This window comes from Narcine bancroftii, chromosome 6 (assembly GCF_036971445.1).
Source record: "Narcine bancroftii isolate sNarBan1 chromosome 6, sNarBan1.hap1, whole genome shotgun sequence".
Lineage (NCBI taxonomy): Eukaryota > Metazoa > Chordata > Chondrichthyes > Torpediniformes > Narcinidae > Narcine > Narcine bancroftii.
This window is the reverse complement of record NC_091474.1, coordinates 68,868,401-68,893,004: the sequence shown is the minus strand read 5'-3', so window position 1 is coordinate 68,893,004 and position 24,604 is coordinate 68,868,401. Positions and strand designations below refer to the sequence as shown.

General features: G+C 43.7%; 1 protein-coding gene across 1 annotated transcript in view; it reads right to left on the bottom strand.

The window, feature by feature from the left end:
• LOC138736174 (CUB and sushi domain-containing protein 1-like) overlaps window positions 1-24,604 on the bottom strand; it is a 2,349,200-nt gene that overhangs the window by 972,280 nt on the left and 1,352,316 nt on the right. Inside the window, exon 9 of the mRNA XM_069885244.1 lies at window positions 20,481-20,568. Within this exon, the coding sequence (XP_069741345.1) occupies window positions 20,481-20,568 (88 nt within the window). The remainder of the gene's footprint in view (window positions 1-20,480; window positions 20,569-24,604) is intronic.

The window sequence follows — 24,604 nt, the reverse complement described above, 5'->3', positions numbered from 1 at the left end:
AGATGATACAAAGGTGAGTTCCCAGCCACGATTCACCAAACCTATTGATATACACATGAGAAGGGAAGAACCTTGTTACAGTTCATGGGATGTGTAATTTGACGGTGCATTCACTGACTGAGAGAATGAACGCAAGCTCCCTGATGCAAGTCATGGCTCTGCATCTTAATCAAGTGGAGCTGGATTCCTGACATTAGGTTGGAATGTTGTCACTTACCTCTCATCCTGTCGCAAAGCATGAAAACAGGCCTAGCTTGTCTGGGCTAAACATTGAACCCTTTCTGCTTTTGTCCCACTTGCCCGCATGATGCCCAGACCCCTCCAATCCCCACTTGTCTATGCAATTATCCAAGTATTTCAAAGAAAGCTGAAGCACCTGCCTCCACCACTTTGCCTAGCAGCTCACTGTCCTGAGTGAAGAAGTCCCCTCACGACCCTTCTCAATCCCACCACCCCAATCACCTTATCGATACGCACTCACGTCTTAGATTCACCCACCTGCCAATTTTCATCATTTAATTGCCTATCTGGATTTTGTTTTTAACCTCAATACGATTCCCTCTCATTCAAGGTTTTCAGCATAATTTTACTTGTCTCTCATGACAACTTCCCTTCTCCTGCAACAACCTTGTCAACTTGATTCCTTCTCTTCTCCATGAAAAAAAATTTAATAACTGAAAAATAAAGTCTGTTAGAAAGATTGAATTTGGCTGATAATTGTTCAAAAGAAGCAAACTTATCTGGAAAAATCATTGAAACTTTGGATACCTAACTTATGCCGTTCCTCGAAACCTATATCCAGCAGAGGCAGCTGAAAAAGATGATTATCCATAATGGGACCAGCCAGAGAAAAACTATTAAACCCAAAGCATTTCCTAAATTGACCCCATATTCTCAACCCATTTCTCATTAACGGATTTTGTATCAATTTTAAAAAAAAAGGAAAAGGGTAAAAAGATCCTAAAATTGCCAAAGAAGATTTTTTTCCTGGAAAACTTCAGTTCCATTTCCACCCAAGACAGGTGATTCACTGACTTATCCAAATGATATAATAAAAATAAATTATGTGTATTAAATCACTCAACAATAAAATCTAAAATCTGGAAGTGCTCATCCCCTGCTCCTTTTTGTCATTTGAAGATATGCTTTATTAATATGTGGTGGTTTTCCCTACCATATGTAGATCAAAATAACTGAATTTAATGAGCTGAAAAAAAGGATTTAGGAATAAAAATTGGTAAAGCTTGTAAAAGATACAGAAATTTAAGCAAAATCTTCATTTTAATTGAATTTAAAAAAACATTATTGTCATAGACAAGGATGACCATCCCCATAATAGCAGTTTAATCTTTTGAATAATACCAAAACATTTTTTTCACTAAACTCACTTTTTGTAATTCCTAAATATTAGGATCGATCTTTCACTATTTTATTTTAATGGGAAATTAGAATAGCTTGCAAAAAGATGCTTTTCAGGATCAAAGTTCACTCTTATGTACATTTATAACACAAAAAAACTGACTAAATTGGGTAAACAATGGTTTTTATTCCCCATGGTGGATTAATATCATATATTTATAATGATTTATTGGATTTAAGATCAGCCTCAATGGCTGGGATTAAGAAAGATCGGGAATGAGATTTGAACATTACATTTTCCACTTCTCTGCTCTCAGTTTGATTCATGATTCTTCATTTTGTGCAAAGAATTGTTCATTACAATTTGAAGTGGTCCATAGAACACACAAGTTCCAAACTTAAATCATCTCATTTTTATGCCGTTATTGATCCACTATGTAAAATGTAACATATTTGCAGCTTCTCGGATCCTTGTGTTTTGGGAGTGTTCAAATTTTTAGAGAGATTTTGGAAAAACATTTCCCAAACTTTATCAATGAATTTTTTTTTTTTAAAGATCAAAATAGAACCACGTCCATTAATTGCTTTGTCTGGGTTTTCATGTGAGCCAGATATACCTCTGTCTGCAGCTCAGAAGAAAGTTTTAGCCTTTACCACGCTGATTACCAGACAAGCAAATTTTATTGAAATAGATGACTCTTCACCTACTCATACACAGTGGTTACATGATGGAATGTCCTATTTAAGCTTGGAAAAAAAATTAGATACCACATTAATGATAGAAAGTCTCAATTTGACAAGACATGAGGCCCACTCATAGATTACTATCATAAATGGAAGAGTTATGAATTTTGAATGCTCTGGAGATTCTTTGTCTGATGTCTGGAGGTCAGTATCTGATCCACAATTTCCCTTTTATTTTACAAAAGTTACCTTGATTAGAGGGAGGAAGTCAATTAGATTTAGTTTTTAGCATTTTTCTTTTTAATCAATTTTTATTCTGATTAATTTGGCAAATATGGGTTTAACATGGTTATCATAGATCAATTCAATAACTTGTTTCTCTTGTGGTATTAAGGAACTGTCCAATGTAGTTCCATCCTTTTTCTGTACTTCTATGTATACAAGATGACTTGTTACACACTTTCTGGAAAATTTGTATGCAAGTTTATATGTTAAACTCAATTAAAATATTTTTAAAAGAATCCTCTCCAGTATTTTCTCAACTGCTGACATCAGACTAACTCATCTGTAGTCACCCAGCTTATCCGTGCACCTTGTTTTAAATTACGGCACTACGCTTACTGTGCTCCAGTTCTCCGGAACTTCTCCTGTCTTCAATGATGAGTTAAAAGTGTCTGCCAAGGCCTGAACAATTTCCATTTTTCCTTCCCACAGTGTTCGGTGTTGTCCCAGGACTGGACATGGAGATTTATCTACCTTGATACAAATCTAACACCTCTTCACCATCTTTAGTGACCCCTCCCCTTCCCCCCACCAATTATCCTACTCCACAGCAAACACATTCACAAAACATTTATTCCATATTTCTCCGCCCCCCCCCCCCCATCTTCTCTGGCTCTACACATCAAGACCCCCCACCCAGATCCATAAAATATTCTTCAAACTCTACAAATAAAATCTGCATGGACTCTCCCTTGGACTGTCTGCTGAAGCCCTCCTCATTTCTCTGCTCATAACACTGCTACATTCCTTGTGCTCCTCAAGGAATTCCTTGAACCTCTCTAACTGTATCCAATACACATCTCCTTATTATATCTGATCTGTGCCTCTTTTTCTCCTGTTAACCAATGTTCATGGCTGACATTGACCAAACTGGCAACATGTTAATTTTAGACCTTCTTAACCACACTCTGAATCACCTTCCATCTGGCAGTCATGCCTTTACCCTCCAACACATGCATCTAGTCAACTATTGCCAACTCTTGTCCAATCATGTCCAAATCAGCCCTGCCACAATGTAGAACTCAAAATTTAGTTCCAATGCTATCCTTTACCATTGCTATCTTAAAGCTAATGGAATTGTGGCCTCTGATCCCCCCAAACTGAGACCTGTAACCATACCAGCTTCATGCCCTGTTACAAGGACCAATATTGCCCCTTCCAAAATCCATTTATTGCTTAAAAAAAGTTCACACCATTCAACCTCTTTATACCTTGGTATTCCCAGTAAGTGTTCAGGAAGTTGAAATCACTGATAACAGCCTTGGTATTTTTACAAATCATATCAATCACTTTGCATATTTGACCCTCCAGCTCTCAGGGACTATTTGGTGCCCAAAAGTATACACCCATCAAGGCGACCTCTCCTTTTCAGTTCTTGATTTCCACTCACACTGCCTCACTATAGTTCTCTGGCAACATCCTTTCAAAGATAGCTGTGATATATTCTTTGATTAATATTGCAATCACCCTCCCCCCTCCCCCACCCCATTTCCATTGCTACATCGCTCTGCATCAGAAATATCTAGAACATTGAGCTGTCTGTCCTCCTAAATCATGTGCATGTTATGACTACAACATCCCCACTGTTCAATACCGATCTACACCCCCAGCACACCTGCTTCACTGCCACACTCCTTCTGTTAAAATAAACCCTAACCCTACCTCTGCAATCCTGTTCTGTTTCAACTCAGTTTGTTTTCCTTGTTCACTATCCTTGAACTTTTGAGTCCCTCTCTCTCCTCATAGTGTCTCCCAACTCTGTGGCAGATGAGCACGAAACTTGTTTAGTGAATCTATCAAATCTCCCTGCCAGAAATATTAGTCCCAGTTAAGGTGCAACCTGCCTCTCATGTCCAGGTCACCTCTGCACAGAAGAGATCCCAATTGTTCATAAATATGAAGCAGTTTCCACCCCCCCCCACCCCACTCAGCCACATGTCAATCCATTCTATCCTCCTATTCCTATGCTCATTGGCCACTCTGCACTAACAGTTGGAAATCGTCTGTGAGTGTTCCTCCCGTCAATCTTGTCTACCAAGCCCAATGAGCAGGAAACAGCGAGTGGCTCTGACAACTCTCAGGACAAATTGTCTTCCATTAGTGGTTTCAACCACAACACACATTATTAAATAAGAGATGCAAGCTGGCTTTAATTAATCAAAGCCCCTAAATTATTACAAACCACTCATGAACCAGGGTCCATGGAAACATAGAACACTGCAGAGCAGGCCTTTTGAGCCATCTCGCCTATGCCAAACCATCATTGTGCATTAGTCCCATTGATCTTCACCCAGACTAGTGGCCACCATACCCTTCCCATCCACGTACTTGTCCAAATCTACCCTGCATTCACCATTTCGGCTGACAGCTTGCTCCACACTCTCACCCCCTGGAGTGAGGAAGTTTCCCCTAATATTCCCATCAAAGATTTCACCCTTAACCATGCCCTTTCATTTTTAATCTCACTAGCTTGTTGATCCACATGCAGATGGAGAAAACTGCAGTGGATTCATAAGATGTGCTTGGTTGATGTGTGGAATTGCAGAGTGAAGACAACAGAGCTTATGCTGCACGTATCCCAGGTTATTTGCGGGGTCAATGTTGGACATTAAATTTATGCCACAACCCCATGCCTAATGACTCTGAACTCTTTCAGTAGGTCTTCATTCTTAAAGAGGAATATTTAATTAAAACTAAATTAAAATTCTATTTCACTATGCCATCTTTCATGTCAACATTAACTGAGGCAGTTCCTTGGGATTGAGAGCGACTTCTCTCCATTCTTGCATCTTCTGAAGTGACTGAGGGCAGTGAAAGAACCCCATACTCTTTCACAGATGGGGTAGGTGATGGTCAGTAGTGCAAGCAGATGGGTTGATGCTGAAGTGGTCTTCCCCTCTCCCCAGCCCAGAATCTCAAGGATAGCATTCCCATCCCCCATGCTCCTACTTCACTTTGAGCGATCATGGGCCAAATGTCAGTGGGGATATTGCACTTCCTGAATTCTTCTGACAGTCAGAGAATCTGATAGAGCTTAGAATGTGGGAGTCTGGTTTTGGAAATGGAAGTTACACAAGCCCCGAGTCGCATTCCACCCACAGTCATTCTTGGCTTGTGCAACCACCAGGGCTTCCAAATGTGCCAGTGCACTTTTTGAGGTAATTAAGAACAATCTTCACAGAAGGAAAAACAAACTGTTGAATTGGGAGGAGCAAGTGAAAACAAACTGCCCCAGGAACCCAGTGGGTTGAGCTGCACCATTGGAGGGGAGAGGAAGCATTGATGCTTTGGGTTAATACTCTGCATCAGACTTGAGAATTGAGACAGAGGATTGAAAGAACACAGATCAAAGGATGAAACAGGGATGGGCAAATCCAAGCCTGGACAGAGGCAATGGCTTCTTGGTGCTCCGCAGCAGACGTTCCGGAAGGTGCATGACCTGGTGTTCCGGGATGGAGGAGGGGAGAGTGAGGAAAGCAGGAGAGGAGGTCCCTGCGGCCTGAAGAGGAACAGTTTCAAGGGATGTGGACTGAATACAGGCAGAAGGCATCGGCTTATTCAGCATGTACAAGTTGCTCCAAAGGACCATGTCAGAGCTTTGGAATTCCAAGACTATATAACCTACAGGAGCAGACACTGGAAGGAATGGTGTACCCTCTCAATTTTCAGTTCTGTCGATTATGGAACATGCAGGTTTGATTCATTGCCTCAGCAATCAATGTCAGTGATTTCATTTCTGATTTCCACCCTCACTGACTCAGCAGACTCGCCTTCCTCCATGCCCTCCTCTGTACAGCTGTGATACTATCCTTAAGCAACAATGCCACACCCTCCTCTTCTCCTATTTTTGAAAAAAAAACAGCTCTACCCTGGTACCTGCATTATCCAATCCTGCTCGATGACGGCGCAGAAAGACAAAGGTACAACTTTAACATCCCATTCTGTCCCCGAGCCACTCCATCACTGTCCACTCCCAACATGTTCCTCCTTTTAGGGAATGCTAAGTCTATGAACACAACCACTGTGCAGCTCTGGATAATTTTCTTAATTCCTCACACTTGCACCCAATGATCCAATCACTGCCTCAACACTTAACACTAATAAACACTTAAATATTTAACTGGAATGGTAAACACCTGAAAGACAGTGGAAGATGTCTTGCCCTTTTTAAATCTGTCCTCCGACCGACGTCACACACATGCACACGAGGCCCCCTCCCCGACCTTAGTCCCGACACATCTAAATAAATAAACATACCTTTAAAACTCTGCTAGTCCTAGCCCTTATACACATGCAATTAAATAAATAAATGCTTAGCCCTCCGCTATTCCTTGCCTCTAGGGGAACTGAATTCAGGAGTAGAGAGGTCATGTTACAACTCTACAAATCTTTAGTCACCTCATCACAGGAAGGATGTGGAAGCTATGGAGAGGGTGCAGAGCAGATTTAACAGGATTTTACCTGGATTGGGAAACGTCTTATGAGGCAAGGTTAGCAGAGCTGGGACTTTTCACTTTGGAGTGTAGAAGGATGAGAAGAGATTTGATAGAGGATGAGAAGATTATGAAAGGCATAGATAGGATGGACAACCAGAACCTGTTTCCCAGGGCAGGAATAGCAAACACCAGAGGACAGATGTACAAAGTGAAGGGAGCGAAGTTTAGGGGAGACATCAGTCGTATTTTTTTACAGTGTTGTGAGTGCCTGGAATGCCTTGCCGGGGATGGTGGTGGAGGCTGAAACATTAGGGACATTTAAGAGACTCTTAGACAGGCACATGGATGAAAGAAAAAATAGAGGGTTATGGGGGAGGGAGGGTTGAGTACTCTTTTTTTAGGAAGGAGTATATGAGTTGGCACAACATCAAGGGCTGAAGGGCCTGCAGTGTATGTCTTTGTTCTGTCACAGATATCCCTATAGTCTCCTGTCACCAACAGAGACGGAACAGTTTGCAGTGGCAAATTAACTCACCAACCAGTATACATTATTTGCATTCTTCATCATGAAGGTGGTGGTGAACATTAACATCCCTAAACTTCTTCAGATATCCTAACTGGGATGTCTAGTACATGCAGAAATATTTTAAAATATGCAGTAAATATCAATAATAAAAAATAGGGTTAATTTGATTCTCTCAATGCTGGACCAATAAACAAAATTGTTACTCAAATGCACATTATAAACGCCAAAATATTCAGCATCAGTCATGGCTGTGCGGTCATTCTTATTTTTGAATAAAAGTTAGGTATATTTGCATGGACTAATTGTTGTGTGAATTAGCCTGTCATTATTTGATGTAACTGCAAGCTGCTCGTTGAATCACTTCAGTACAAAATCTTTCTTGTTAAATCATTTCTGATTTAATAGATGGAATCTTAAGGAAGCAAAGACCCTTTTTCACAGACTTGATCGGTACATGGGAGACGTGGAAGATTGCAGATGGTTGAATCTGGAACAAGACAGCAGGGTCAAGCAGCATTGGTGGAGACAAAGAATGATTTAGGGCTCCATCCCAAAAAGTCAACAGTTCTTTTTCTCCCACCAAGGCAGCTCAACCTGCTGAGTTCCTCCAGAAGAAAAGACACAGACGTGCTGGAGCATCTCAGCAGGGTTCAGCAGTGTCCACAGGGGCCTGAGCCTTTCCTCAAGGTGTGGTGCACCCCCCGCGGTCACAGGGGTAGGTACAAAGGAGGTGATTGGTAGGAATGGATGAGGGAGTCATGGAAGGAGTCTTCCTGTGGAAGATAGATGGGGGGTGAGGAGAGGGGAAAAATGTGTCAGGTGGTGGGATCACTTCTCTTCTCTCACATCTTCCCCACTCCTCCCTTCTCCTCCATCCACAGGGATTGCTCCTCCATAACTTCCTTGTCCACTTCCCCTTCTCACCAATCACCCATTTGGCACCCGGCCCTGGGACCGCATCCAGTGCTCCCTGTGTGGTCTCCTCTACAAAGATGCAGGCTGGGAGATCACTTTGTTGGGCACCATGACTCTGTCCTCCCCAATAACAAGGATTGTCAAACTCTCCCATTTGAATTCCCTGCCCCATTCCCTTGCTGACATGTCTGTCCAGGAACTTGTGCACTGCCAGACTGAGACCACACACAAATTGAAGGAACAATATCCCTTATTCTGTCTGGTCACCCTCCAGCTGGATGGCATTGACATCAAATCAAAATCTCCAGTTTCCATTAGTACCCCTACCTTCTCCCTCCCCATTTATCCTGATTTTTCCTTTCTTTTTGCGCATTCTATATCTCTCTCTCTCTTTCCAGATCTACATTCATAGAGCCTAACCCTTCCCCTATCAATTCTCACCTCTGCTCTCCTGTCCGATCCATGACCAATTATCACCTTGGTCTGTGCTCCTACTGTTACAAATCCAGAGAACCCCAAATCCCAGCAGAAATAGATATTCACCACGACAAAGAGTAACTTAAACCAAAGTTGCTTTTAATTATCTTTGAGCATGAAAATATAATTAAACTTTAACTTATCTCTATTGACTTACTTAACCTACTTAACTCCCTTCTAACTCTAAGTGCAGGTGTGTGTAATGTGTGTGTAAGTTCAGAAAAGTTCTTTGGTTCACAGTCCGATCTCACTGGTTGCAGGCAATTCCTGTACTGTGCACAGAAGTTAACAATAATAAAATTCACCAGGCTTTAGTGCTTAACAGGTAAATAGTTACCACTCAGAAAGGTTCTTGTTGGTTTTCAGAGAGTTTTTCTTGTTCCAGGACATCCACAACTGATTCCTTTTTAATCAGCCACTTCAGTGTTTTGCTGTTGAAACTTGTACCCCTCCAGGATACTCCAGATGATAACCTCTTTCTTTCAGGTCACCACAGAGTTCCTTTCTGCTTATCCTTTTCCAAGGGAAACACTGGACAGCCAGTCCTCTCCTTTGACCAGGCCGTCTTCCAAGGTTTGCCAGCTTGTTCCTCTGGAACAAATGTCTGTGTCTCTCTCCTCTCTCTCTCTCTCTCTCTCTCAATCCTGCCAACTCTGAGAGCAAAGCCTGTTTTCTCTGCTCTCTGCCTGCAAAGATCACATGACCTTCTAGACGGTAAATTCTCTTTTCCAGACCAAGTTGCTACTGCCTGTTGTTACACTTGTTGCCTTTTGCAAACAACACTCCATTATTGAAGTCTCTGGGCACTCTGCAAAAACTCTGTGTTCTAAAGTGTTTGCGTGTGACCTGCTCTAACAAACCTTTCCCAATTTATCTCCCAAATATCTCTGTCACACTACCAGTGGCCTTTCTTTCCTTAGTCTCTTAATTCAGGCTTCTGCTTCTTTTTACTCGTACCTTGAAGAAGGGCTCAGGCTGAGTTCCTCCTGCATTTCTGCATTTTCACGACCATCACAGCATCTGCATCTCATGTTTCACTGTGTTCATCCAGAAGACAATTTGCAGAACAACTCGGGTTGTACCATTGCTTAGCAATAAGACAGTTTCACTGATATACACTTTGGATTGCACGCGACCCCAGCATCTGCAGAATTCCTGATTTTTCCGGCACTGATTTCAGCAAAAATCAGGAAAATTCAAATCGAGCGAAGTAAAAGGAGACTCACTGATTAATTCCCGCAAACGTCTGCAAAATGCATCTGGATCCTATCCGAGCTCTGCAGTTCCCCTATTTGAGCAGAGACCCATGGTGTTCAGGATCCGCGGATGGTGCCTGTTCAGTCATCATGGACCTTCTTGCTTTATTGATGCCTTTCCTTTGTGAAATCTAATTTATTTTTCCAGGTCAATGTGGAAACTCAACATCTGAGAGTCCCATTAAATATATCTGCAACTCCCATTCCCCAACAAATATTGGCTCAGCTCCATTTTAAAGGTGCTAATTAACCTGGAGGTAGGAGAGTTCACGTAATCTTGTTGAAAGTCGGCAGATTTTGTATGGGTCCCTTCAAGGCCTGTGTTCATGCAAAATAAACACAAAGCTCCTACTTATTATTTTGTGGTTGAGAGTGTCAACCTCAATAGTCAGGAGTTAGATAAGAAAGGCTGCAAATGCTGGGGTTGTGTGCAATACACAAATGTGCTGGAGAAACTCAGCTGGCCACCCGGGTAACCAAGGTTTTGTGGCTGGACCCTTCATTGGGTATAAACACAAATCAGACAGGCACCTGAATGAAGAGGAGGGGGATGGGGGGGTGGAAAGAGAAGGGGAGGAGCACAGGCTGACAGGTATGTGGTTAGTACAACGCCTTTACAAGCACTAGTGATCTGGACCGGGGTTCGAATCCCGCGCTGTCTGTAAGGAATTTGTACATTCTCACTGTGTCTGCGAGGGTTTTCCCCAGTGGGGGATCCGGTTTCCTTCCACTGTTTGAAATGTTCTGGGAGTGTAGGTTAATTGGGTGTAATTTGGCAGCACGGGCTCGTGGGCTGAAATGGCCTAAAATTTAAAATTTAAAAGATGGGTACAGATGGGAGGATAGCAGAGAAATAAAAAGCTGAGCACTGATAGGAGGTGGCATAACTCTCTGATCAGAGAGGGAAGGGAAGGGAGCTGGAGCAAAGGAGACTGAAGAGTAGGGAAAGAGACTCACGGAGGACATTGGAGAAGCCGTCTGGTTGGAGAGTGCCCAGACTGAATACAAGGTGTTTACCCGATTTGTGGGTCCTGCAGATTTGCAGTACACGAGGACGTGGACAGAAATGTGAGGGCAGCAACGGTGTGTGGAATTAAAACAGTCGGCCACTTGCTAGTACAGCGGACAGAGTGAAGGTCCTCAAAGTCTCTACAGTTAGGCACGAGGAAGAGAGAGGGCAATAAAGGTGTCTAAATGAGAGGATTACACATTTGGCTGAAATGGGGATCAATTCTGATCAGAGCGGGCATTAAAGCTTTTTTCTTCCCTTTTCATCAGCCCTTTTCTGCTCTCGAGAAAATTTCAGTTCACCGTTGACTTTACATTCCTATTCCCAGATGTTGGTTGAGTGCTTTGAAATTCAGTCCTGACCTTGAGTGCTGTCTGTGTGGAGAGTGATTGGTCTCCCAGTGGGTTTTCCTCCAGATTCTCTGGACACCCCTGCATATTCTAGTTAATCAATGACTGTAAATTGCCCCAAGTGTGTCGATAAGTCGTCATCTGGAATGTTGGTGGGAATATGGAGAGAGTAGGACAGGGGCCCTTGCATGCTAAGTCAAAACACTTAGTTGGAGGAACTCAGCTGGTCAAACACTCTACTTAATATTGCAGAGATGAAGATACATAACCAACATTTCAGGCTTGACCCATTCATCAGAGGTAGGAACAAAATGGTGGGGGGAGAGGAACAGGGCAAGGAGCACAGTCCCACAGGCAAGAGGTAATAAGGGAGGAAGGGAAAATAGGGGGTGGGGGAATAGCTCTGTGAATGGAGAGGGAAGGGGTGGAGAGCTGGAAGAAAGGAGAGAGAGGGATGGTGAAGAATAGAGAGTAGGCTCGCAGAAACCAGAGAAGTCGACGTAAGTGCCATCCGGCAAGAGAGGGCCCAGATGGAAAATTAGGTGCTGCTCCTCCAGTTTACAGGCGGTCTTGGTTTGACAGTATGAGGCCATGCACAGACGTGTCAGCACAGGAGTGGGGTGCACTTTCGAAGTGGTCGGCTGCTGGAAGACCGCTGTCACTTATGCGGTCAGAGCAGAGGTGCTCAGCAAAGTGGTAGACAAGACTACAATAGGTGCATCGGATGCTGTAGATGATTCCTGCAGACTCACAAGTAAAGTGTTGTTTCACTTGGAAGGGCTCCTTGGGGGCCTGAATGGGGCGAGGGAGGAGTTGTGGAGGCAGGTGTGGCACTTGCTGCGGCCGCAGGGGAGGGCGCCAAGGAGGCAATTAATGGGAAGGGATAAGGGGATAAGGGAATTGCGGAGGGGTTGATCCCTACAGAAGGCAGAGAGGGGAGGAGAGGGAAAGATGTGCCTGGTGGAGGAATCATGTTGAAGGTGGTGGAAATTACGGAAGATAATGTGTTGGATGCAAAGGCTGGTGGGGTGGTAGGTGAGGACAAGGGGGAATCCTGTTTTTATTGTGTCTAGGGGCAGAGGGGACCAAGCCAGGGAAAATGGAGGAGATGCGCATAAAGATTGAATTGCTGGAGATGATGGGGAAGACACATTTTTGGAAGAAGAAGGACATTTTGGGTGATCTGGACTGGAAGGCCTCTTCTTGGAAACAGACACAATGGAGACTGAGATCCTGAGATTTGCTGCAGGGGACTGGATGTGTAGTCAAGGTAGTTGTGGGAGTTGGTAGGTTTGTAAAAAGATATGTCTGTGCAAAGCTCATCTCCCGAGTAGGAGATGGAGAGGAGGAGCCACTGTGCTCCTCCCCCTGCACCTCAAACACTCCCGCCCCCCCCAACTCTTCATAATGATGAAGGGCTCAAGCCCGAAATGCTGGTTCTATATCGTTAACTTTGCTACGCTTCTCCAGCATCGTGTTTTTACTTCAATCATGGTGGTTGCAGGTCTTCATGTGTTACTCCTATACACTAAAGTGTTAGAGATAACACAATTATAAAACAAGGTGCAGGCTGTAGTGCTACATTTACAGGGTTGCAAAGACTAAGTGCAGGGTAGAGCAGTGCAAACCATCATCTTTTAGATTTCAGATTTATTGTCAGAGTACATACATGACATCACGTACAAACCTGAGATTCTTTTTCCTGTGGGCACGGCAGAATTATCACTTATTGGTAGTGCAAAAAATAAACTGTACACAGTGTGAATATGTAGACTTACAACGAACTGTAGAACAGATAATGAATGTAAAAAAACTGACTGTGCAATACAGAGATGAGAAAATAAGATCAATAAAGTGCACAACTATAAGTCCTCAAATGAGTCCCTGATTGAGTCTGTTGTTGAGACTGATGGTGGAGGGGTAGCAGCTGTTCCTGAACCTGGTGGTGTGAGTCTTGTGGCACCCAGACCTCTTTCCTGATGACAGCAGTGAGAACAGAACGCGTGCTGGGTGGTGTGGGTCTTTGATGATTGTTGCTGCTCTCCGATGGCAGCATTCCCTGTAGATGTTCTCAATAGAGGAGAGGGTTTTGTCTGTGATGTTCTGGGCTGTCTCCATTAACTTTTGAATGGCTTTACGCTCAGGGGTATTGGTGTCCCCATACCAGAGAGTGATGCAGTCGGTCAGCACACTTTCCATCACATCTCTGTAGAAATTTACCAAACCTCTGTAAACTCCTGAGGATGTAGATGTGCTGATGTGCTTTCTTCATGATGCCATTGGTGTGTTGGGTTCAGGAAAGATCCTCTGAAATAGTGACTCCCAAGAACCTAAATATGCTCCCCCTTTCCCCAATGATCACTGGACCATACACCTCTGGCTTTCCTTTTCTGAAGTCAACAACAGCTCCTTGGTTTTGGTGACATTGAGTGTAAAGTTTCTGTTGGTGCACCACTCAACCAAGTTTTCAATCTCCATCCTGTACGCTGACTTGTCCCCTTCCTTTATACAACCCACTACCGTGGTATCGTCGGTGAATCTGTAGATGGTGTTATTGTCGTAGGTGTAAAGTGAGTAGAGCAGAGGGCTAAGAATACAGCTGCTCCGGTACTGATGGAGATAGTGGGGGAGATGTTCTTACCAATCCTCACTGATTGTGGTCTGGAGGTGAGGAAATCCAGGATCCAATTACACAGTGGGATGTTGAGTTCCAAGACTTGAAGTTTGCTGACCAGTTTTAAGGGGATGATGGTGTTAAATGTTCAACTGTATTTGATAAAGAGCATCCTGATGTATGCATCTTAACTGTCCAGGTGTTCTTGGGCTTTGTGTAGAGCCAGTGAAATGGCATCCACCATCCACCTGTTGCTGCAATAGGAGAACTGGAACAGATCCATGTCATCGCTCAGACAGGAGCGGATATGCCTTTCAAAACAATTCATCACTGTTGATGTAAGTGCCATTGGTCTATAGTCATTAAGACAGGTTAGCACACTCTTTGTGGGCATGCCTGTTTAAAACAGGTGGGTACCACGCCCTGCTGGAGTGAGATACTGAAGATATCCGTGAATATCTTGATAAATTGGTCAGCACAGATCTTTAATACTCGGCCAGGTACTCCATCCAGGCTGGATGCTTTCCTTGGATGGAATCATCAGGGGATGTGGGGTGGGGAGGAGTGGTTCTTTGCTGTTACTGCTGTCAAATTGGGTGTAGAAGGCATTGAGTTCCTCTGGGAGAGAAGCTTTGCCATCTGCTACTTTATCAGATTTAGCTTTGTAATGGGTTATGGCACATCTGCTGTGTGTCCCTTGATATTTCTATTTTCATCTAGAATTTTCACTTCACCTGGGATATAGCCTTTCACAGGCCACACGTGCTCCTGCTGTACTGATCTGGATATCCAGACTTAAAGACCTGCGATCTGGCTCTCAGCAGGTTCCTGTATTGGGAAAGGTTGTAGCTGTCATGTGTCAGCACTGCCCCCTACCTAGTTGGAGCACACAGCAGCTGTCAATCAACATTTGCCCCTGCCCCACCTATTAGTGCACACCTTGCTGTTGTTCCATGTAAATTACCTGGACTGCACTCTGCAGCCTGCTTGTACTTGGCCTTGGGCCATTGGCTATTGTAATTGGATTAACCCTCCTGGCACTGACCCATTGAGAAATGATCTGAGCTGGACCCTCCAGCACTATAAAGGTGCCATGTGCTCTTTGATCTCTCTCTTTGCCAGCTTGGGACCACTCTGCTTCACTCCAGGCCAAGAAATGTGGAAGGGAGCTGGAGAAACTGTTGGTAAGATGTGCTCTGTTTAAAGGGTTGGGAGCATTTAATTAGTGTCCCTTGTACCATAGAGCCGGGTCTGCACTGAGTCAAGGGGAGGTGGGGCATCATAGTGATTTTTCCCTGATCACAGAACTCAAAATGGTTTACCTACCTCGGCTGCACTATTTCATCTGATGCAAGGATCGACAAAGTGATAGACAACAGACTTGCCAAGGCAAATAGCGCCTTTGGAAGACTACACAAAAGAGTCTGGAAAAACAACCACCTGAAGAAACACACAAAGATCAGAGTGTACAGAGCCGTTGTCATACCCACGCTCCTGTTCAGCTCTGAATTATGGGTCCTCTACCGGCATCACCTACGGCTCCTAGAATGCTTCCATCAGCACTGTCTCCGCTCCATCCTCAACATTCATTGGAATGACTTCATTTTCAACATCGAAGTACTCGAGCTGGCAGAGTCCGCAAGCATCGAATCCATGCTGCTGAAGACCCAACTGCGCTGGGTGGGTCACGTCTCCAGAATGGAGAACCATCGCCTTCCCAAGATCGTGTTCTATGGCGAGCTCTCCACTGGCCACCGAGACAGAGGTGCACCAAAGAAGAGGTACAAGGACTGCTTAAAGAAATCTCTTGGTGCCTGCCACATTGACCACCACCAGTGGGCTGATCTCGCCTCCAACCGTGCATCTTGGCGCCTCACAGTTTGGCGGGCAGCAACCTCCTTTGAAGAAGACCGCAGAGCCCACCTCATTGACAAAAGATAAAGGAGGGAAAACCCAACATCCAACCCCAACCCACCAATTTTCCCTTGCAACCGCTGCAACCGTGCCTGCCTGTCCCGCATCGGACTTGTAAGTCACCAACGAGCCTGCAGCAAACATGGACATACCCCTCCATAAATCTTCATCCGCGAAGCCAAGCCAAAGAAGAAGAAAGAAAAAGAAGTATGTACCAGTTCATCGTGTGTGTGCACACCTGTGCATCAGTTACCATTTCCCACACTTGCCTTCTGTAAATAAAATCCTTCACTACAAAAAAAAACTGTGTTCAGAGTCCTTGCCTTTGAGACCTACCAAACCTGTTTCCTCATTCCCAACAGTTCCAGATTTCACTGTTCATCCAGGGCTTCCGGTTTGAGAAAACCCCAAACAGTTTGGTGGGGACACCCTCATCCTCAGCTGTTTTGATAAAATGTGTGACAGCCTCTGTGTACTCATTCAGATTTGCAGCCAAGTCCTTGAACGGCGCCCAATCCGTTGCCTCAAGGAAGTCCTGTAACCGTTCTTCAGCCTCCTGTGACCACCTTCTAGCTGAATTGACATCTGGAGCTTTGAAAGCAGTAGGACATCCATGGTTCTTGAATCTGGAGGTGTGTGTTTACAAGCTCAGTGTTTTCTACTCCATGGAACTGGAGGAAAGACTGTGTAATGGGAGGGGGGTGGGGAGAAGGATGAGTCCTTCAACAGATTGGTAACACCCCAGAGACAGCAGGTGATGCAGTTGGAGTCAGTCAAGAAAGAGAGGGGGTTTGCATGATGGCCAGAGCCAGGCTCACAAATTGGCAGTTTCTTGTGGCTTTGAGCAGATCAAATCCCACACAATTGTGATGCATTTGGACAGGATACTTTATTAATGCATCGGTAGGTAATAATTGAGAAGAAACCTTGGAGACAATGTGTGAGTTTCTGTATGCCTATGACTCTAGTATCATGCTCCGAGCTCTGGTTAAGTTGCATTGCTGTGTCTCCACAAACCTCCTTGAGCTTCCTCCAACAATTAATAGAGTAGTAAATTTGTGTTGGGACATCTTGGTCTCTCTTCACTTTTCTAATCAATATTTTTATTTCCCCAGTTGTCCTCTGTGGAAGTACTAAGGCTTCGAGTTGTTTGGATTCCAGATTCCTGAAGTGGAACTTTCTCTTTAAACCCAAAAATTATCGATTTCAATTCCCAATGAAGCAGCTCAAACACACGAATGGCAGGACACTGATGTTATTTAGCATCAGGGACCTGAACCAGGTTCCTTTCTTACAACTCGGGTTCAGGTACAACACCACATTGAAAGGTTTCTTGGGTGAGCAGGGCGAGGCTATTTTTGGTCCACTCGGAAGCATTTTAATTTTAAACAAGCAACGCAAAAGCAAGTCATCTGGTCATGAAAACATTGTATACGGGGGGTGGGGGGGGGGTGTTTCCTGCTGGGAAACTGGAGTTTATATTTTGTCCATGGCAACAATTCTCTTGGAATTCACCAACAGTGCAGATGTATGGGTTTCAAAGCGGCGATAGCTTGAATACGAAATTAGCTGGCCCGTAGAAGACAGAGGGTAGTGATTTGGGTTGAAGGCCAGTGACCAGTGGTGTTCTGCAGAGATAAGTGTTGTTTGTGTCATACATTGATGACATGAATAAAATAGCTAGTGGGTGGGCTAGCAAGTTCACAGATAATGCCGAAATTGGTGGAGTTATACACAGTGTAGCGGGCTCTTAAAGAATAAAGCAGTGTATAGATCAGTTACAGATATGGAGTTTAATTCAGACAAGTGTGGGGTGTTTAATTTTGAGAGGTTAAATGTTCATGGAATGTACAAATGTATTGATATGCTGAGGAATCGTGGGGTCCAGGTCCATTGTTCATTGAGAGTGGCCACAGAAATAGATCAGGGGTAAAGAATGTGTCTGGTATTCTTGGATTCATCGAGCAGGGCATTGGGTGTGAAAGTAGGGAAGTTATGTTGCATGCACATAAAACTTTGGTTGGGCCACCCTTAGAATACCGTGTGCAATTCAGGTCACAATGTGACAGGAAGGATGTGGAGGCCTTTGAAAGGGATTTACCAGGATGTTGCCTGGTTTAGAGGGTGCGACTACGGGGAGAGGGTGTAGCTACGGGGAGAGGGTGTGTCTATGGGGAGTGGGTATGACTGTGAGGAGAGGTGGGAAAATCTTATATTGTTTTCTCTGGAGTGTAAACACACAGATGATGGAGCACAGTGAGATTGGCTGAGTTCCTTGAACCTGTCAAACAATATTCTAGTTTCACATGTGAGGAAACGTCAATCATTTTTCCTGAATGAGTGATAGTGGCTTCAGTGTTCATTATCTCATGATCGAACCTGAGGGTGAAGTTCACTGCCATTCATATGACCACAGAGGGTGCTTTGATGTATTTACTTTCTGAAACAACCTTCCAAGCAGAATCACATGCCACCTTACTGAAAATGGCCACAAACAAAAATATTCCTTTTTATTTTCAAGCATAGAATGTGGACACTGATAGCAGGTGTCCCTTATCTGAGCTGTATTCCCTCAGACTGAACAGTTATTTCACAACGCAGTTAAGAAATGTCTCTGGAGTTATAGACAGTCTATAGCGGATAACATCCGTAGATTTCTTGACCTGAAGGGTACGAATCAGACAACTTAGCCTTTGTTTGTTTTTGGGTCTTGGCTAAAGGTCCCAAGCTGAACTATTGACTGACCATTACTCTCCATGGAACCCCCCAGCTCCTTCTTGTTCACTCAAGGATCCAGGATCTCCAGTTCTTGTGTGTCTCTGCATTTGATAACTATCTGGGAGCTTCAGGTGTAAAGAATTGTGGGAAGGGGGCTTCTGTTATAGTAAGTAGGCCAACAAATAGTTAATGCTTTAGTAAATTAAACAGTCCACAGCTACAGAGCATATCATTACTAAAATGGGATGGCAGTATTAAGTTCGAGATAAGGTGTATCAGAAAGTTACTGGGTTGTAAGTCACAGAAACTGCAAAGGACAGAAGTATCAAAATCATTAGATTGCCAATAGTAAATTTTTTTAAAGTGCATGTAGACGTCTGTCTTGGGGACTATACAGGTGGTGCAAGAATGCTGTATACTCTGAGTGGGGCTCAGTGTAGGGAGCGGGTTACATTGTTTACTCTTTCGTTGTACTCCTCACTTCTGCTAGAAGAATACAATTAAGAAGTAATTGTACGTTCTTTCGTTCTGCTGCAGTGGAGGATTAACTACCACCCAGGCCCTAGGCTGAACTTTAGTAAGGCCTCCCTCCCCCATAGGCCTGGCTACCCCAGCTGCCCCTTGCTCTCTGTCGCAGTCCAGGGCCCCCACTGCCCCTTACTCCCTGCCAAGGCCTAAGCCGCCCCACGTGGCCCCTCGCTCCCAAACAAGAGCCTGGCCACCCAGGGACCACTCACTACTGTCCCCTAATTTAGCCACTGGCCAGACACTGCCAGCCGCACACCCCTCCCGTTGTTCACTTACTACCACAGGTGACAGGATGGACATCAGTATTTCAGAGCCCCCCCTCCCACCCCCCGCACCTTTCCACATGCTACATATTTTCACACCACAGCTGCCAGCTCCCAGAAACCACTGCGCACATCACCATGGCAACAGTGTGGCGCCGTCTCTGACCCACAGCCACTGGCTTCACCCACACAGGAGATGTGAAATAGTAAACTGAGTCCAGGCTACCCTTAACTTCATGTAGATGCTACGTGTTCTGCTCCCACACATTGCACTACAATCACAGCGCCTGCAGCCATGCAGACTTGCAGGGAGTCGCAGCTCAGGCCCCCTCACCCTCCAGCCCCTAGACCTCAGCCTACTCAGCTTACTGGTTAATCTGCCACTGTTGTGTGTTTTATTACAACTTTAACACAAGCCCACTTCTTTTGTATTCCAGATTTATAACTACAATTACATTTCCCAAGTAGCCATTTGGAATTTGAATTCCTGCTATTGGAACATCAATTTCTGGTTTTCTGATTCAGTAACCATCATCTCCCAACCATATACACTGATGAAGGAGACACTCAAGAATTCAGCAAAACTCAGAAGATGAAATTACATAATTGAATCATCTCACTAATGAGGTGTTGCAGATACCAGTTTCATGGAGACTGTGCACTTGGGAAATATTGCCCAAATATTATCCCATTACTCCAGAGAGACGATAAGAATCTTTATCCCAGGGTAATAATGAAAGAACATGCATTTAAGGTGGCAGGGAGGAGATCAAAGGAGATGTGTGAACAGTTTCCCCCACACAGAGTGGTGGGTGCCTGGAACCGTCAGCCAGGGACAGTGATGGAATAGCAAAACTTGAGGCCTTAGGGTAAGACACATGAATATGCAGGGAATTGCAGGACTTTGTAGCATGTGCAAGCAGAAGAGGATTGGTTCAATTTGGCATCACCTCGATATGGTGGGCTGAAGGGCCTGTTCCTGTACTCTCCTGTTTCAGGTAACATGGCAGCAAGTCACTGACCAAACTCCAAATGCTTAACTCAGTTTCTCATTAGGCAGGCTGGTCACAGATCAATTTGATTGGCTCTTGCTCTGTACAGCATCTTGACCACCGTGTTCCCCTAAGTGAATGATAAAATGTCGCTCACCTGAAGTCAGAGCCGATTCTTTTGCCATTGTCTGGAACTCCTGGATCAGGACACATGCCAGACACCAGGGCAACACCCCCTTGGCTCACTGCAGCATGGAAACAAGATGGTAGGTAGTATCAGAATGCCACATTTGCATCACATATTCATTGAAATGCTACCAATTCCATTTGATATTGCATTGATGAAAGTAAATACAGCAACATTTTACAGGACTTATTCAATCATTCTTCCTCAAAAATATAATCATGACAAACCAAAGCTGAAATCTTCTCAGCTCACGAGAGGAAGTCCAGCCAACCACTTTTTAACTTTTTCCTCACGTTCATGAATAGATCATAGTAACCCGAGCATTCATGCAACAATTTATCAGTGACGGACGAAATTTTCACTGATGGTTTTTCACAATTTCATAGTGAACCCAAATATCTTGCATCCATATTTTATCAGCAACACTTGGATGGACTTAATCAAGGGAGCATCTCCTGTGCCCAAAGACGTGCACCCAGTTTTAACCAGGCTTCGAAGAAAGTTGTTGCCCCATCAACGCGATGTGTGATGCTTTACTTTGTTGGACTCATTAAATTTCTGCTGGCAATGGCCAGGAATGAAGACAGCATAAGATAGTGGAACAGAAAGAGGCCATTTGGCCTGTCGAGTCTGCTCTGCCACTCCATCATGAGCTGATACATTCTCCCACCCAGCCCCACTCCATTGCCTTCTCCCTATTGCTTTTGATTCCCTAAATATTCAGATAGCTATCAACCTCTGAATCAAATACACCCAATGACCTGGGCTCCATCATCATCCACAGTAGCAAATTCTTGAGGTCCACCACTCTCTGGCTAACGAAATTCCTCCGGATCCACTTTTAAATGGGCACCCTTCAATCCTGAAGTATGGACCTCTTGTCCTGGACTCCCATACCATGGAAACACTTTGCCACATCTACTCTGTGTGGTAAACCACTGTAATGTATAGTTATCTGGTCAACCATGCCTATTGGCTGACTGTACTCATAGCCCCTCCCCACAGGCTCCTGTATAAAGGTGACTGTTCCACAGCCCCCTGCAACTCAGTGCATAACAGCCAAACAATAGGGATATGCTGTGTTCTCAAGTGAATTAAAGCCTATTGGTTTCTCCACAATAATCTTTTCAGGATCTGAGGAGTTTTCGACTTGTTTATACAATGATCAAAAGTTAATGGACAGAAATATGGAGTGGAAAGGTGCAGAAGAAGATGGAACAAATTCAGACAAATGGAACTACAAAATCAAGTTGATGATTATTGTCACATGTGTCGAGATTCAGGAATTATGTTGGTTTTATGAGCAGTTCAGCCAGACATCCCTTCCATAGTTCAGCAAGTGACAAACAGTGCAGTTGCAGGGAGAGGGAAGGAGGCAAAGAGGGAGAGAGAGAGGAGAGAGAGAGAGAGAGAGAGAGAGAGAGAGAGAGAGAGAGAGATATTACACAAGTAATATCGTTCTACTATTGCAAAGTTCATTTAGACCAGTGGTTCTCAACCTTTTACTTTCCACTCACATCCTCTCTCCCTGCAGAGCTCATCAGCATTTTGGAAGCCCTTTTCAGTATCAAGGGGAGATTCAGTTGATCACCATCGAGTTTGAAGCTTCTGGACTTCTTACTGCCAATGTTTTCAATCCTCATTTATGTTGATTTTATAATAAAATTGATTATTTCTGAAATTAAAAAAGAGCACCTACTTTGATAATCAAAGAAAATAATGATGCTTGTGAATTGACCACAGCAGTACTATGTAGGATAATCAACTGTGGGAAGAAGAGTTCATTTTATTGTGCAATAACAGTTCTGAATGGATTGAAAAGAGTTTGGGGATTACACATCATAAAATATAATACATTTCCATGGTTTAACGTGAGAAGGGATTTCAAGAAACATATTGCTTTGCAAAGAAGTGATGGGCAATGAAACAGGATAAGTGTTGGATGGGAAATCAGGTAACAAATAAGTGATGTTCTTGGAGGGGAAAAGCTCTATCAATCCAAGCTGCATGCTGAAACAACTTTGAGGTCATTAAATGTCTTGAGCAGCTAAACCAGAGGAGAGTTAGAAAGTCAATACCATAAATTTAATTTGAAACTCTTATCAAATTGTTCCACATTGGTTCAAACATTCAAGCTGAAGCATTCTAGAAAGGTGTGTGCTTGCAAAGAAAAAAAATCCATTAACCATTTTTAGGGTGTAGAACAGAGGGGAGTATGGTTGGTGCAGCGGTTAGCGCCATGCCTTTAGAGCGCCAGCAATCAGGACCGAGGTTCAAATCCCACGCTGTCTGGAAGGAGTTTGTACATTCTCCCCGTGTCTGCATGGGTTTTCACCGGGGGCTCCGGTTTCCTCCCACCCTTCATAAAATGTACAGAGGGTGCAGGTTAATGAGGTGTAAATTGGGCAGCACGGACTCATAGGGCCGAACTGGCCGGTTACCATGCTGATGGCCTAAATTTAAAAAAAAACATGAATGAACAAACTCAAATTACACACTTAAATCTTGGGATTTCCAACTACATTGCTGTGAATTTGCTACATTTTAAAGAAAACATATTGACTGCAATCAAGGAAAGTGACCAGATTAAAGATATCAGATTTATTGTCAAAGTTAACACATGACATTACATACAACCCTGAGATTCCTTTTCCTGCAGGCCAGGCAGAATTATCACTAACTGGTAATGCAAAAAAAAAACTGAACACAATGTATACTTGTAAACAAATAAAGAAATGTAAATTGATAAATAAATGTAAACAAATTGACTGCAATACAGAGAGAATAAAAAAATCAATAATGTGCAGAAGAAAGAGTTCTTAAATGAGTGTCTGATTGAGTTTTCCATTGATGAGTCTGACGGTGGAGGGGGAGCAGCTGTATCTGAACCTGGTGGTGTGAGTCTTGTGGTGCCTACACCTCTTTCCTGATAGCAGCAGCAAGAACACTGGGTGGTGTAGATCCTGATGATGGCTGCTGCTCTCAGAGAGCAACATTCCCTGTAAATGATGATGGGGAAGGTGGGGTTGCTGTGATGTCCTGGTCTGAGCCCACTACCTTTATGCTCAGGGGTATTGGTGTCCCCATACTACTATCCTAGTTGTGGGTGCATTCCAGGCATCCACCACTCTTTGTGTAAAAATAACAACCCCTGATGTCTCCCCTAAACTTCCCTCCCTTCAGTTAGTATACACGTCCTCCAGTATTTGCTACTCTTGCCCTGGGAAACAGGTGCTGGCTGTCTGCTTCATCTATGCCTCTCATAATCTCGTGGACCTTGATTAACTATTAGATGAACAAATCTCTTAAAGCTCAAATTTCAAATTCATGTTTTGTTAAACAAAATGATTCATCTGGAAAATGTTGCATCTCTTCAGAGAAACTGAGTAGGCTCAATTGAAACAGTGAAGGGATTCAATCCATATCTCACAGGCAGGAGAAGGGAAGGTAGAAATATCCAGAGAAGTCTAAAAATGCAACATCACGAGGATTTTCAAGTGCTTCTTATGCCATTTGTAATCATGGCTGCAAAGCATTTGTGTGTAAACTATTTTTGGAAACAATTGCAGGTTGGTTTTAAGTGACCTGTTGAATTTAAAGCACTAATTATTTCCGTATTTGTGAACATGCTGCTGACGGCTTGCCAGAAAACAATGTCCCAAATGAGGAAACACGTTTAACGCATCATAACACCAAGAATTTTCATAAAGACTCCTTCCAAATGACTGTGAACTGTGGCAAATCACATTCAGTATTTCTCTGACAATTTTAATCATTTGCATACAAAATCTGAATCTGAATCAGGTTCAGGTTTAGCTCAGATGCCAGAACCTTGGGGGTTATGTTCCAAAAACATAGAGCATAACAGCGCAGTACAGGTCCTTGGGCCCACAATCTTGTGCCAACCTATACATACAAAAAAACTCCAAAAACAAAACCCTTCCTACCTCTATTTTGCTTTCATTCATAAATTCCCCTATTGTTTCAGTCTCCACCACCATCTCAGTCAATGCATTCCAGACACCCACAACTCTGTGTGAAAAAACACTTACCCTTGATGTCTCCACTAAACCCCTCCCTTCACTTTGTACAGA